General features: G+C 37.1%; 1 protein-coding gene across 1 annotated transcript in view; it reads right to left on the bottom strand.

Moving 5' to 3' along the window:
- LOC149555932 (bacterial trigger factor) overlaps positions 1-13,575 on the bottom strand; it is a 76,545-nt gene that overhangs the window by 50,679 nt on the left and 12,291 nt on the right. Inside the window, exon 2 of the mRNA XM_089830042.1 lies at positions 3,385-3,491. Coding sequence (XP_089686168.1) covers positions 3,385-3,491 — 107 coding nt within the window. The remainder of the gene's footprint in view (positions 1-3,384; positions 3,492-13,575) is intronic.

The following is a 13,575-nucleotide window of genomic DNA, read 5'->3' as shown; positions in this document are numbered from 1 at the left end:
TAGCACAGGCACTGTTCACTGCATTGCCCACGTCACTGTTCACAGCTCTGTAGCAGCCAGCAATAAATGTATTCTTCAATTTGAGCACAAATAGAACTCCAGAATGAAGCTCTCATAAATGCCAAATTCAATGGATATTTCACCACCTCAAATGGTTGCAACACTGAAGAATTGATGCTCTCCAATGGCTAACTAAAATCAGAAACCCTTAGTTTCTTCTTCCAAGTTTATATCAAATGCAATTGACTATAATTGGATGCTTAACAATGAAGCTCTCACCTCTATTCATTCTTTTCCTTCACCCCTTCTAGAAGGAAATAAAATATTATTTAATTGCACTCTCTAGAAGCTTCCCCCTTTCCAATACAATAATTAGTTGTGCTTCTAAAAAATTAAATTAATTAAATATAAAGTCACCTTTAGATTTATTTATTTGTTGACTTTAATTTAATTTATTTCTCCTTATTTCTCCACTTAGCCTTTGAAGAATGAAAAGCTAAGAACACCATTGAAAGCCCAAAAGATGGGGGACATTACAGTTTCAGATCTGAAGATTGGGAAGAGCGAATTCATTTGAGTAAATAAGGCAAGAAAAGTGTATTTAATGTTGAGTGAATTGGGACTTGGAGAGGTCAGAATCTGACCAATACATGTCCCACTTGTAACTTCATGCCTCTGATTTCCACCAGCTTCTAGGATGGCAGTTCAAACTTGAAATTAAGATGCCTCCTTTAAAATTCGGACTTTCTAGTACCCACATGTTAAAATACTTTGAATTTGGGTTAAAAGAATAGAAAGTTTCAAGCTGATTTTAGACTTAAGGTTAAAAGTGCCAAATTTACAAAAAGTTCCATATTTCACGAGCCTAATGCAATTCCTCTTTTGTTTTACAAGGCGTTGGAGGAAGGAGATGTTTGGAGAATATAGCAAAACCTCTAGCAAGAATATACAAATGGCCAACCATCCATCCAAGAGGGCAAATAAGAAAATAGCTTGAGATCAAGGACAAGACGAAAATGCAAGATTATGAAGATGGAGATCAAAGAACAAGTTATGCAAGAAAATAGATAAGCCTACAAGTAAGAGGAAATTATCATCAACTTGAGTTTCCTTTGACAATCTAAGTTCAAGATTCAAGTACATGGAGTACCATCACAAGTTCAAAATCATGGGAATGAGAAGATTTTAAAAAGACGGAGAAAAATAAATTCGGAAATATGAGCCATCACAATTGGAGGCTTGATAGTGTTGAGTATCAAAAGATATTTTCTCATCATCAAGACTTTGAACAAGTCTACAACATGAGGAAGTTGAGGTGGCACCCAGTCATCTTCAACCAATCAAAAGAACTCTAGTCACACATGTCCAAGCACAGTCAAGCAGTTTACAGTATATACCAAGTGCACATGTGGACTCCACATCATGCCTCTGCATAATCTATTTTCTCATTGGCTATCAAGAGCATCATACTTTTCTTATTGGCCCATAGGGTGGTGCTTTAGTGTAATTGCACAAGCATTTAATGCTTGTAGCTATTAGTTTAATTAGGACATTGTTGGATAAATTTTGTCCCTTGATCTTGAATCTATCTTGGCCCTTCATTGTAATTGAACAACTATAAAAGGCCAAGACCTTATTTGTAACTCATTAGAATAAGAGATTGAGCAGAGTTGGAGAGGAGACTTGTTGACATTGCTGCTATGATACTACCAAATTGTTCTTAATTCATTGTTGGTCTTCATGGTGAATTGTTTGTATCATTTTGGGGTATTTGTGGTTTCCACATTTCCTCATTTAGATTAGAATTTTGTTTCATGTTGATTAGAAGTAGTGTTTAATTGAATGGAAACTATTTTGGATGCTTCTTTAGTGAACCTGCTTAGACCAAGCCACTAGCTACTTGTTGATTTTAAGTTTGCCTTGTGTGGTCAAATGGAAAATTCATGAGCTTTACTTCAATTATTGCTTGCACATTGGTATGCGTCAATGGATGGTGTCAATGGAATGGTGCTGGTTTGAGCATTTCACATTTACCTTAGGAGATTGCAATAGCTTGGTTGATAGCAAAGTCTGAACTAAGTCTAGTAAAGTCACAAAGACATCCATGATTTCTTACACTCCATGAGTAGATTAGATTTCTAAACCCTTATCCTTTGCAATTTATTTGGTTGGAAGAAGTTGATAACCATTGAATGAATAGCGGAAGTCCCTTTGTAATAACCAACATATCACATAAAAGAACTGAGTGAAAGTCCACAATAAGAAGGAATCTTGTGGTTGTCTCATTTGATCACACAGTCCATTTACATTGTTTAGCATATGAGCATCCTTATACCAGGGAGAGTTGGAAATTTGGTATTTCATCTTTGAGTATTAAGTATCTGATTCTACATGTTGTAGTGGCATAAAACTCACATCAATGCCTCCCTTGCTGAAAGTAAGGAGACAGATGTATCTCACCATATTGCCAACGTCAAATGTTATATGCGCCTATATGACACTCTACATACCAGGATCCCATATCAATCTTCAAGACATAGTTCCACCATCCCGCTGCCATCAATTTGCAGCAACCTAGGAAGCACTGCATCTATTATGTGAATCTCTGGATCCCAAGTCATCACACTATCATACTCCCTCAAATGGAAGAGATAGGTGTCTCTCATCATGCCACTAATGTCAACAATCCACCTAACTCTGAGTGTCTCTCATCATGCCACTATCCACCTAACTCTGAGTGAGGGGACATTGACATAGCTATGCTATCGATTGATTTCTTGGGATGCTTAGAAGGTAAGTTTATATATATTCACAAGAAGCTTTCAAGTTTAAATGCTTAGTGCTCTAGACACTAGATGCAACTACTCAAAACCTAAGCTCGAGTTTCCTCCCCCCTACTAGTGCTGGTTTGTAAAGTTATACTTGTCTGTGAATCTCTAGTTTTACATAAAAAGGTTCATGGGTTATTGCCAAGTTCCTGACTAGCTTGCATACTTGAACAGTGTTAATTTCATATCAAATAGCAAATTCTCGAGGCATTATGAATTCTTAATGAATAGAAAACTAAATGATTTTATTAAAAACATAGGCAATAATTTTTTTAACACAATCTGGAAGAATTCTAATAAACACCTTGGCAAATGCTTTCATCAGTATTACTTATAAATTAGGATGTGATTGAAAATCTATACTTCCTTTACTTCAAAATTTCTAACTAGATCAAAGGTCACTAGCAAGTCACAACCATATGACAGGAAATATACAACTAAAAAAATTCACCATTTGTATCCTAAATCATCAAATGCAAAGTGGAAGCATTAACGCATTACACAGTTTTGTAAATTCCCAAATATTAAAGAAGAAGACATAAATTATAACCCTGACCGTAATGAAAAGTTTTCCCATGTGCTATAGACATGTGAGGAGAAATGCTTCTTGTAAGTGCATCGAACATTGACAAGGTAATCCGATTTCACTTTGTAGACTGCTACCTGTAAGAGCATAAAATAGTTTATAATGCATACATAAACCTCTTGCACGTTGAGGAGGAATGACAATCTATAATATAGTGGACTTCAATGGATTTACAAAACGTTTGTCAGGATTTTTTAGTTCTTCAAACTCAGTCTGATAATTCATTTACAAAGACTTTCTCAGCATGCCTGTGCAAATATGTGAATAGTGAATGAAACAATGCCAGTTCATTTTCATAAAGTTTTAGGAACATTACATATGGGAATCCCTAATTAACATTGTATCATTGGTCCTTGTTGGGCATGTTCATCCTTACATTTCACAGTGTGATCCTGTCACAGCATTAGATAGTTCAAGCTGTAATGCTTCTTTATCAATACAGTATTCTCATCCAATCTTTATATTAAAAAAACCTTCATATAAAACCCTTCCAGTTTTGTTGATAGTAGCGACACTCATCAAGCAAGCTAGATTCTGTTTTAAAACTTCAAGATAGTGTTTGTGTTTTTAGTGACATTTGAAATCTCCATCGAGCATTCTAACTTTATCAAGAAATAAATTGGACATTTGCACCCTCCAAAGTATGTAAAAATCCAAGTATGTAAAAATCCTCTTTTCTCATATTTATTAATAACCTACTAGCTTACTCTATCAATTTAGAGCCTAGTATAAAGTATCAATCTCTAAACGATACATTTTCTCAGTTGATTGACCATACATGTCAAACTAAGGCTGTCTAATTTGGGAAAATGCCAGTATTCCTAGATGGAAATTTGATATATGCTAAATGCAACCATTCTAGGATACAGCTTCATTATTCATATAGGAATAGAAGATTTGCTACTGAGTTCTTCGAGTTCTAGCAAAGTGTTAAATGTTAGTATATACCTTACAATGTCATGTGACAAACAAAGACTTTATTATTAGGTTTATATCAATGCAACATTTGATACTGTAACATGCGACCACATTCCTCATATATGAAAGTTCTGCCAGATTATTAGATCCATTGAAGCAGAAAAGGGGTGTTTGAGGCAGCAGCGTCAGGAGGCAACTGACGTAATCATTCTACACAGTAATGCAAAACCAGTATCATTTTGATAGTGTTAATGATTTTTTGCTCAGAATGATGTAATGAATCCCAAGAAAAGTCAGGGTAAATTCAGGAATAGGAAAACAGATGCTTCAAACGTAGTAGCCTTTATGGTCAAGTGTGTAGGTGATGTAATTTACAATTTTTAGTATGACAAAAAATGGAACTGATGTGCAGTCGTACTTCTTTGAATTGGAAGGAATGCTCCTTGTAATGAAAAATAGAACTTAAAAACCTATACAGCACAGTATGTGCATGCTACTTCTAATTTAGACGAGTGTTTTCTCAAGGATGGTTCATGCATAATGAGCAATACCAAAGGTGGGTCTTTTTGGATTCACCTGTCACAAAAGGCTTCACACACTTCAACTCCAAGAAAAAGGGTTTTTATAATTTTTTATTAAAAGTAAACCCTACAACTATCAAGCTTAGAATGCTCAACAAAAGGTAAAGGCTAAGTAGTTCAAGTACACTAACAGCTAATATTTGGTTTAGCAATACAAACAAAGGACGCATAGCTTCAAAGTTCCTACCAAAAGCATAACGCTTAAATTTGCGTTAAGATGTAGAATAAAGATGAAGTTAGAAAATATAGATTTAAGATGTAGAATAAAGATGAAGAATTCAGAGGAGTGAGGAAGGGGTAAATAGTTTTACATTAGGACTGAGAACATTGAAATGTAATGGTATATAAATATATTGAGATATATAGATACATAAATGAGAAGTATAAATATTTTTGTCATTTTAAGAAATATTTAAATAAAAACTAAAACTTTTGACTTCAATTGTTCATTTTTGTCATTGAAAAAACATATTAAAATCTATATTTCGTAACATGTTTTTATACCTATTCCAACACATACTTCCTAATTATCTAAAGAAATAAAATAAAATAACTATGAATAAATAGATTGGCCAATAGCTAACAACAATGGATTTCATTTTTATTAAGAGATTTGTTTTTTAAATTGTTAATTTTTATTTTTTAAATTGATGCTTTTTAGTTTACACCATAAATTTTAGATTTATAATTTTCAATTATATTAGATCAATTTATTAATGATAATTAATTTTTTTTAATTATGTGTAAACATTAAACATATTTTTAATATAAGATATTAAATTTAAATATCTAAAAAAAATTACTAATTTTTTAATATTAAATTATAATTATATTTATTAAATATTTTATATAATGAAATTATTAACTTTAAATATTATTTAAAGTCATGCATAAAAATTAAATAGTTTTATTCTAGAGTTTTATAATGAATAGTATTAATCTGTTATGATTTGCCCTCAACAAGAATATTATGAAATGATTGTTTATAGGTGAAAAGTAAAATAAAATAAGGCAAGAGCCTACAACACAATGGTAACTTGTGAGCCTCTCATCTGGGGGGTCTTACAACAAATAACAATAATTAATCTAGGCTTCGGTCATTTACCGATCCAAAAAAAAAAGTATAATAAAATAACAAATTGTCTTAGATAAAGTTATTTTGAATCTGCAGTAACTACGAAATTAGAAACACATGAGATGGACCAAATACAATGTAGATTTTTTTGTATGTAGTTTTATTTTTAATTGTACAATAAATGGTAACATACAATAAATGACAGCATACATTGGTATTTGTGCAAATGTTGTCTATTTTTTTGGAATTTTCTGTCTTAAATTTCAATTTCTTCCTTGCTAATTTTCATTAGAGCCAATAAGATCTTAGATAAATGGTCTTTTATATTTTAATAAATATGAAAAAAATTTAAACTTTAGAAAAAATTATGAACTTCAAAAAATTCTAAAATTTAATTGGTCAGATTAATTGCTCTTTTCAATCTAGGAACTAACAACTCTGTATATCAGAAAACGGAAATTGTATACAAAGTAAAAAGATCCACTTGTTTACCATACTAGGTAAACAATCTCTACCTATGACACCAGTTTCTTGCAAGTTGCAATACAAAGCTAAACATTCAAAACCACAATCACCATCCTAATACAAAGCTTTCAATAAATGTCAAGTCACATTCAACTCGTAAAACACAATAACAAATAATACAAAACACTTCAACAACAATAACAATAGCACTCATTGATAATATTTACAAAGCATATGGAAACCAAAATAAGAGTTAACTACAACTCCTAAACTAAGAATAGTCTGTTTGCATGCAATGCAGCCTTCTTATGAAATATAATCCACTAATCCTAGATCCTAACTCAACCAGTCTTCAAATATATTCCTAATAAGGATAATTACCAACTAAACAATATAATTACTAAACTTGTATGATTGCATATGGATATGGATACTTATACAATATCAACTATGGATACAGCTAGAAGCAACACTTGTGCAAAACACACATATATAAAACACAAAATTAAAAGCTATTAAAATTTAAAAGAGATTCTCATTACACCTCTTGTAACTCTCTCACAGCTTGATGATGGAGCATGGAGTGTGATCCAAAACATCGATGCTAAAAACACATAGACAATCAAAGTCAAAAGCTACTTAATTGAATTCAAATGGATTGCAGAAATCTGTTAGATTTATTTTTGTTTACATTAGAAACAATATACTATGTTGTCATGTAGCCCACCAAAGTCCTGATTTTGTATTGAATTGGTCTAGTACCAACCTTACAATGGGAAAAACCTAGCTTTTCCCAAGGCCCCATTTAGGGCCTAGGGTTCCTAAATGAGGCCTTGGGCTAACCTAGGCAAACCTAGGAGATCCAACGGCTTGTAGCCCACCAAAGTCCTGATTTTGTATTGAATTCGTCTAGCATGAGCCTTACAATGGGAACAACCTAGGAGATCCAAGGGCCACCCAAAGGAAAACAAAAAAAATAATTACAAGCCAAAAATTGTCAAATGCCTAACTTCGCCATCTAAGTCATGATAAAAGTGTGAAAATGGCATGCACCATGAAGGTCAATGTGTTTTCAAATGGTGTTCAGTTGCCTAGATGGGGTTTTGGGCAAACTTAGGATAACCTAAGGACTTGTGGGCCACCGAAGAGAAAACAAAAAAATTATGTTTACAAAAAAAAACCAAATGGATAACACCTTTTTTTGCCCTTAAGTGATGAAATTGTGAAAACGGTGTGTGCCATGAAGGTTTGTGTAGTTTTAAATGGTGTTGCCCCTAGGGCCTTATGATATGATATGATATGATAGATTTTAATGACGTCCACGAGGCTAAAGTAGCCTATGGGACCTACACGATGAGCCCCCAAGGCAGGAACGGGACTAATCTAGCTACAAAGTTTTGGTTAACTTGTCTCTCCTTCTCTGAAGTTTGATAATCAGAGTCGATGTTCTCTTCACTTGGTCTTCCTCAAATAAGTAGTTGAAGTCCTTGTTCTGCAATATCTCTATATAACTAGATCTGATGTCATTGTATGCCAGGCAATCCTTGACAAAGTACTGCTCCATCTCTACTACTCCCATATTACAGAATAAACATGTTCTATCTACCCACTCTTCCTTTGGAACTTGCCATCTACCAGTTTCACATCGCAGTCGGTGTGAACTAATTCTGATTTGCGCCATCAGCATTTTCGCTTTCCAATTAATAGGTGCTCTTATATAGGCCTTTTCGCTTTCCAATTCTTTAATGTCATCCGGGCAAGCATGGATGTTGATATGCCATTTTCGCATCCATTTGTCATTTTGCTTCATCCATGTGCTTTTCCGCCTGACAAGTTTTTCCTCTACGACTAGCTTGGGCCAACAATGTGTTTCTCGAATCTAGACCTTGGGTTTTCTTTAAATAGCTTAGCATCCGGACCAATGCGACGGCTTCTAACGGAAAGGAACCCACCTCCGCTAATAAGATCTCATATGGCACCGTGGTCTTGACTTTAAGATTGCATGTGATGAAGTGTTTTTGAATTCTTTCTACCTCTCACCATTTCTGTTCAAACATACTACCGCCCCACACTTCACATCTGTATAGATAACCGGAATGACCAGCAAACCAAAAAGAGTTTTCATGGTCATCCAATCCCATAATTTTGCGTTCCTACACCTGTTTTGTAAAGAATATAACACCTTCTGTAATGTCCCCTCTTTAGTTCGACATGACATTGATCATGGATTTTGCCTATTCCAGACTCTCGTAGGCAAATGGTGTGGAGAGAGAGTCAATTCTGCGGATCAGATGGTCATATCTTGCTCTTGAAGAAGTGTTAAGAGGTTATATTTTATTATTATGTGTTATTGGGGCCTACATGTTATAATTTTAAGTTGAGTTGCACTTTTTATTTTATAAAATTACTTTATTATAAAAAGTGCATTATAATGAGATTTTATAAAGGATGTTTCTAGAAGTTCTAGAAAAAGTGCATTATAATGAGATTTTATAAAGGATGTTTCTAGAAGTTCTAGCAACTTCTTAAAAAAGTGAATAAATAGAGGGTTGGGCCTCTCATTTTGGAAATGCTTGGATTTGAGATTTCTTCTACTTCTTCCATTGTGGAGCAAATTTGTAGTCTCTTGGGTCTGCAAATTATTATTTGATCTTTGGGAACGAATCACTCCCTTGGATTGGCGACTTTGAGGGTGTGAAATATCACCTGAATTGTTGCATTTGAGGAGTTGGTAATTCAGCCATCTCATTTGGACTTCATTGAGATTTAGTTATAAGGGTTTACTTTGGTTGGAATAAGGGTTTCAGTTGTGCCCTAGCCTTTGTGGATTGATTAACAGGGTTTGAAGACACAGTTGTGCATTATTTTTAGACTGCCAGTCCAGGGTTTGGACCCACGTTTTTGCTCATAACTCCTAATTGGCTTGACGGATGAATTTCATATTTTAGGGGGTTATTCAGCAACCCTAGGCGCCCAGATTTATTGCTTCTGGAGTGACAAAAAACGCTGCAATATTTTTATCTAGCAGCCGTACCAGGCGGTACCTGTACGGCCCTGTCAGTTGGGCAGCAGCAGCAATTTTGTGAGTCAGTTTGGGGCAGATTGTGAGCTCTTCGTGTGGCATTAATCCAGCATTCATATCCGGCAAAATTGGAGCTATTCCAGGTGCACAAAATATTGACTGCCAAAATATTGCATGTTAAGGATTAGAACAGTCAGCACTGTCATTGCATAAATAGTTATTTCCAGTCATTAATAACTGTTGTAAAAGTTTCGTCATTTGCATTCCAAATCTGAACTAGGTTATTGTTCATGTCATAACATTGCATTGTCAAGAGCTTGATGTATTAGAAGTGCATAGTTGTGACAGTCTCTCATTGTAATCAGTTCTATTTGCTGTCATAAAATCAGAACTGCATTGGACTTCATATTTGAGTTTCATATTGTCATCTATCTCTTAGATTGGTAGTGTTATAATCTGGAATTGTTGTTCATACATTATTGGCAACATATATTGAGGTTTCGTTGTACAACAATTATTAATATTGCAGCCTTATTCGGTTACATGCCAAATGTTTGACAAAATTCCTAAGTCCAGTTTGAGGGTTTCAGTGGCCTTTATAGTAAGGGTCATTACACCTTCCAGCCCCCTTGGGTCCTTTTTGCTTTGCATGTATCCCAATTGAGTTTGTTATTAAATTCTATGCCCAAGTATTTATACTCCTCCACAATCTCAAGAGGGTTACCCTCAAACAGGAACTCATCCTGTATACCCCTATTCTTCTTCAGCGAGAAGATCATAACTTTGGTTTTGCTAGTGTTCACTTGCATTCCCACTTCATGACAAAAACTTTCTAGTGCTTTCAAGTGTTCTTTCAAACCTTTAGCCATTCTAGCAAGTATTATGAGATTGTCTACATATAAGAGCAATCTTATCACAAAGTGGGCCAGCTGTACCCCCTCACCATTGGTCTTGTTTATCTATTCTTCTAACTTGTCAATATAGAGTCTGAATAATGTAGGAGATAGCGGACACCCTTGCTTAACCCCGATGTTGCTGCCAAAATCCTCTGATAGCCCTTCCATCGTTTTGATTTTAGCTTTGACCTGCTCATACAATCTGTGAACAACAGACATAAGTTCTTTAGGAACTTCCAACTCTTCCATTTTGTCCCAAAGTTTGTTATGTGGCACTGTGTCAAATGCTTTTTTAAAGTCCACAAAACAGCAGAAAGCCTCGGTCCCCTGAGTGTCCCAAACTTTCTCTATCAAATATCTGAGAGTGATGTTGTGATCTATAGTAGAGCATTTTGGTCTAAACCATGCTTGCCCTTTTGCTCTTTTGTCTTCTATTTCTGCCCATTTACTGATTTTTTGTTCTACCATGCTACCAAATAACTTACCAAAGAGTGGATTGATCATGATGGTTCAGTAATTAGAAGGGTTGTTAGCCGACTGGATGGTTCCGACGGTATTTTGTATTCTGTAGCCGATGGTCCGGCGGTGTTTCTGTATTCTGTAGCCGACGGTTCGGCGGTGTTTCTGTATTTTGTAGCCGACGGTCTGGCAGTATTTTGTATTCTATAGCCGACGGTCCGGCGGTGTTTCTGTATTCTGTAGCCGACGGTCCGACGGTGTTTCTGTATTCTGTAGCCGACGGTCCGGCAGTGTTTCTGTATTCTGTAACCAACGTCATCGGTAGATAGTTTGTAGCCAATAGAATATTTGTGGCCGACGGACTCCTTCGAGAAGGTTCGGCGGTAGTATTTATAGCCCGTCTGGGATCTTTGTAAACCATCAATCATCTACTATTGCAAATATTATTCTGCTATTTTGTATTCTTGTCTGTATGCGTTGATTTCTTTACCTGTACGATAAACATTTACCGCCGTTGCCGGGGATCGAACCCGAGTGTTTATCATACAGGTAAAGAAAATGAATGCATACAGAAAATGAACACGAACAGCAGAATTATATTCGCAATAGTAGATGAATGATGCTTTACAATGATCCCAGACGGGATATAAATACTACCGCCGAACCTTCCCGAAGGAGTCCGTCGGCCACAATTATTCTATCCGCTACAAACTATTTACCGACGACGTCGGCTACAGAATACAAAAACACTGCCGGACCATCGGCTACAAAATACAGAAACACCGCTGGACCGTCAGCTACAGAATACAGAAACACCGCCAGACCGTCGGCTACAGAATACAAAATACCGCCGGAACCATCCAGTCGGCTAAATCCACCACTGCCTGTCCGTGGGCAGAGAAAGTCCCGCAAACCACAACCTATCCGCGGGCATAGAAGCGAAGGTCCCCGCGGACAGTCTGTCCACGGGCTGTTAAAGCCCCGCGGGCAAATGTCCGCGGGCGTAAAATTTAACACTTTCTTGCCGAAGAGAGCCCCGCGAGCTTGTAATCATTTCTTCCAAACTTAGAACAGTCTCCGCCGATAAAGGAAAGGTCCGCGGGCATAGACTTCTTTATTCCTCGTCTCAAACACGTTGTCATTCCATTCGTCCGCCTTGGAGCTGGACGTGGTCCTCTGTTCCATACTGCCATTTGCTGCCAGGAGAAAGAACCGCAGGAGTCCGCACAAAAGGATTGCACAGGATTTTGAGACGGATCGGTTGGGATGAGGAGGCACTGAAAACATCTGAACAAAGCATCGGAACGCATGAAGCTAAACGCAAGCCAGACTCCATTCCCTCCTCCAGCCAGACTTCCGCGGGGAAACAGAGACATAAAGAAGAGTGCTTGTTCTGCCAGAAGGAGAAGAATTTCTGTGTGCAGAGGGATTTGTGGTGGATTGTAGAGGAAGCAGTTAACAAAAAAAAAAAAAAAAAACGACGACAGATTCAAGTTGTTCAGAATGAGTTACAGATGGTGCCAAAGGGAAGGGAACGCATCAATGGTTGCCAGAAAGAGTGCAGAATCGGCAAATAATGACAAAAATGGTGTGTTCCGTGCATTTCTGTGTGGGTTGCGCTGCCCCAGGACCCCGCGGGGGCGCTGCCCCTCGACCCCGCCGAGGGCGTTGCCCCCTAGACCCCCAGTCGTTGCGGATATCAGTCGTGGGAGTCTGACTAGTTGAGAAGAGTTGAAGTTGCTGTAGGCATGGACTTTCTATGTACCAGAGGCAATGGGAGCAGGTGTTGACTGTGAGGCTGTCTTGGTGGATACGTAGAGAGCTCGGGAGGAGCTGATCATCCAGTTGGAGGCAGTGCAGCGACACTTGGCTCAGGGTACCAAAGAATTGAAAACAGAGAAAGCAGCACAAGTGGCTATCAAGGTCAGCCTCATCAAGGAGGCAGTGTTGTGTTACCAGAGGCTACAGGCACGGGACGAAAGTGACAGTGATGTATCAAAAGCAAATTTCTCTTGTTGTAGTCACTCTATTAATGTATTTTGTTTGTTAATTTGTCTCAGATATTTTGTCAGTCGTCAGGAGACGACTTTTCTTTTTGGGGGGGATGGTGTTAGCCGACTGGATGGTTCCAGCGATATTTTGTATTCTGTAGCCGACGGTCCGGCGGTGTTCCTGTATTCTGTAGCCGACGGTCCGGCGGTGTTTCTGTATTTTGTAGCCGACGGTCCGGCGGTATTTTGTATTCTATAGCCGACGGTCCGGCAGTGTTTCTGTATTCTGTAGCCAACGTCGTCGATAGATAGTTTGTAGCGGATAGAATATTTGTAGCCAACGGACTCCTTCGGAAAGGTTCGGCGGTAGTATTTATAGCCCGTCTGGGATCTTTGTAAACCATCAATCATCTACTATTGCGAATATTATTCTGCTATTTTGTATTCTTGTCTGTATGCATTGATTTCTTTACCTGTACGGTAAACAAGGGTTGTTTATATTTCCGCTTTTGTGGAGTGAGATCACCACACTTGTTGTCCAATTTATAGGGAAGCCCTCTCTATTGACATTGTTGAAAATCTTAGTGATGTGTGGTTCCATGGTTTTAGCACCCCATTTTAAGTATTCAACTTGTAGCCCATCTATATCTTGCACTTTACCAGCAGCTAACCTCCTTATGCCTTGAATAATACTCTTTTGACTGAAAAAATCACCTGTAGTCTCAGTTACCATGGTTTCTCCTAAATCACACTC

This window comes from Cupressus sempervirens, chromosome 5, assembly GCF_028749045.1.
Source record: "Cupressus sempervirens isolate cs-2001-9-10 chromosome 5, ASM2874904v1, whole genome shotgun sequence".
Taxonomy (NCBI): domain Eukaryota; kingdom Viridiplantae; phylum Streptophyta; class Pinopsida; order Cupressales; family Cupressaceae; genus Cupressus; species Cupressus sempervirens.
The sequence above is the reverse complement of the archived record's forward strand: the minus strand, read 5'-3'. Positions and strand labels throughout refer to the sequence as shown.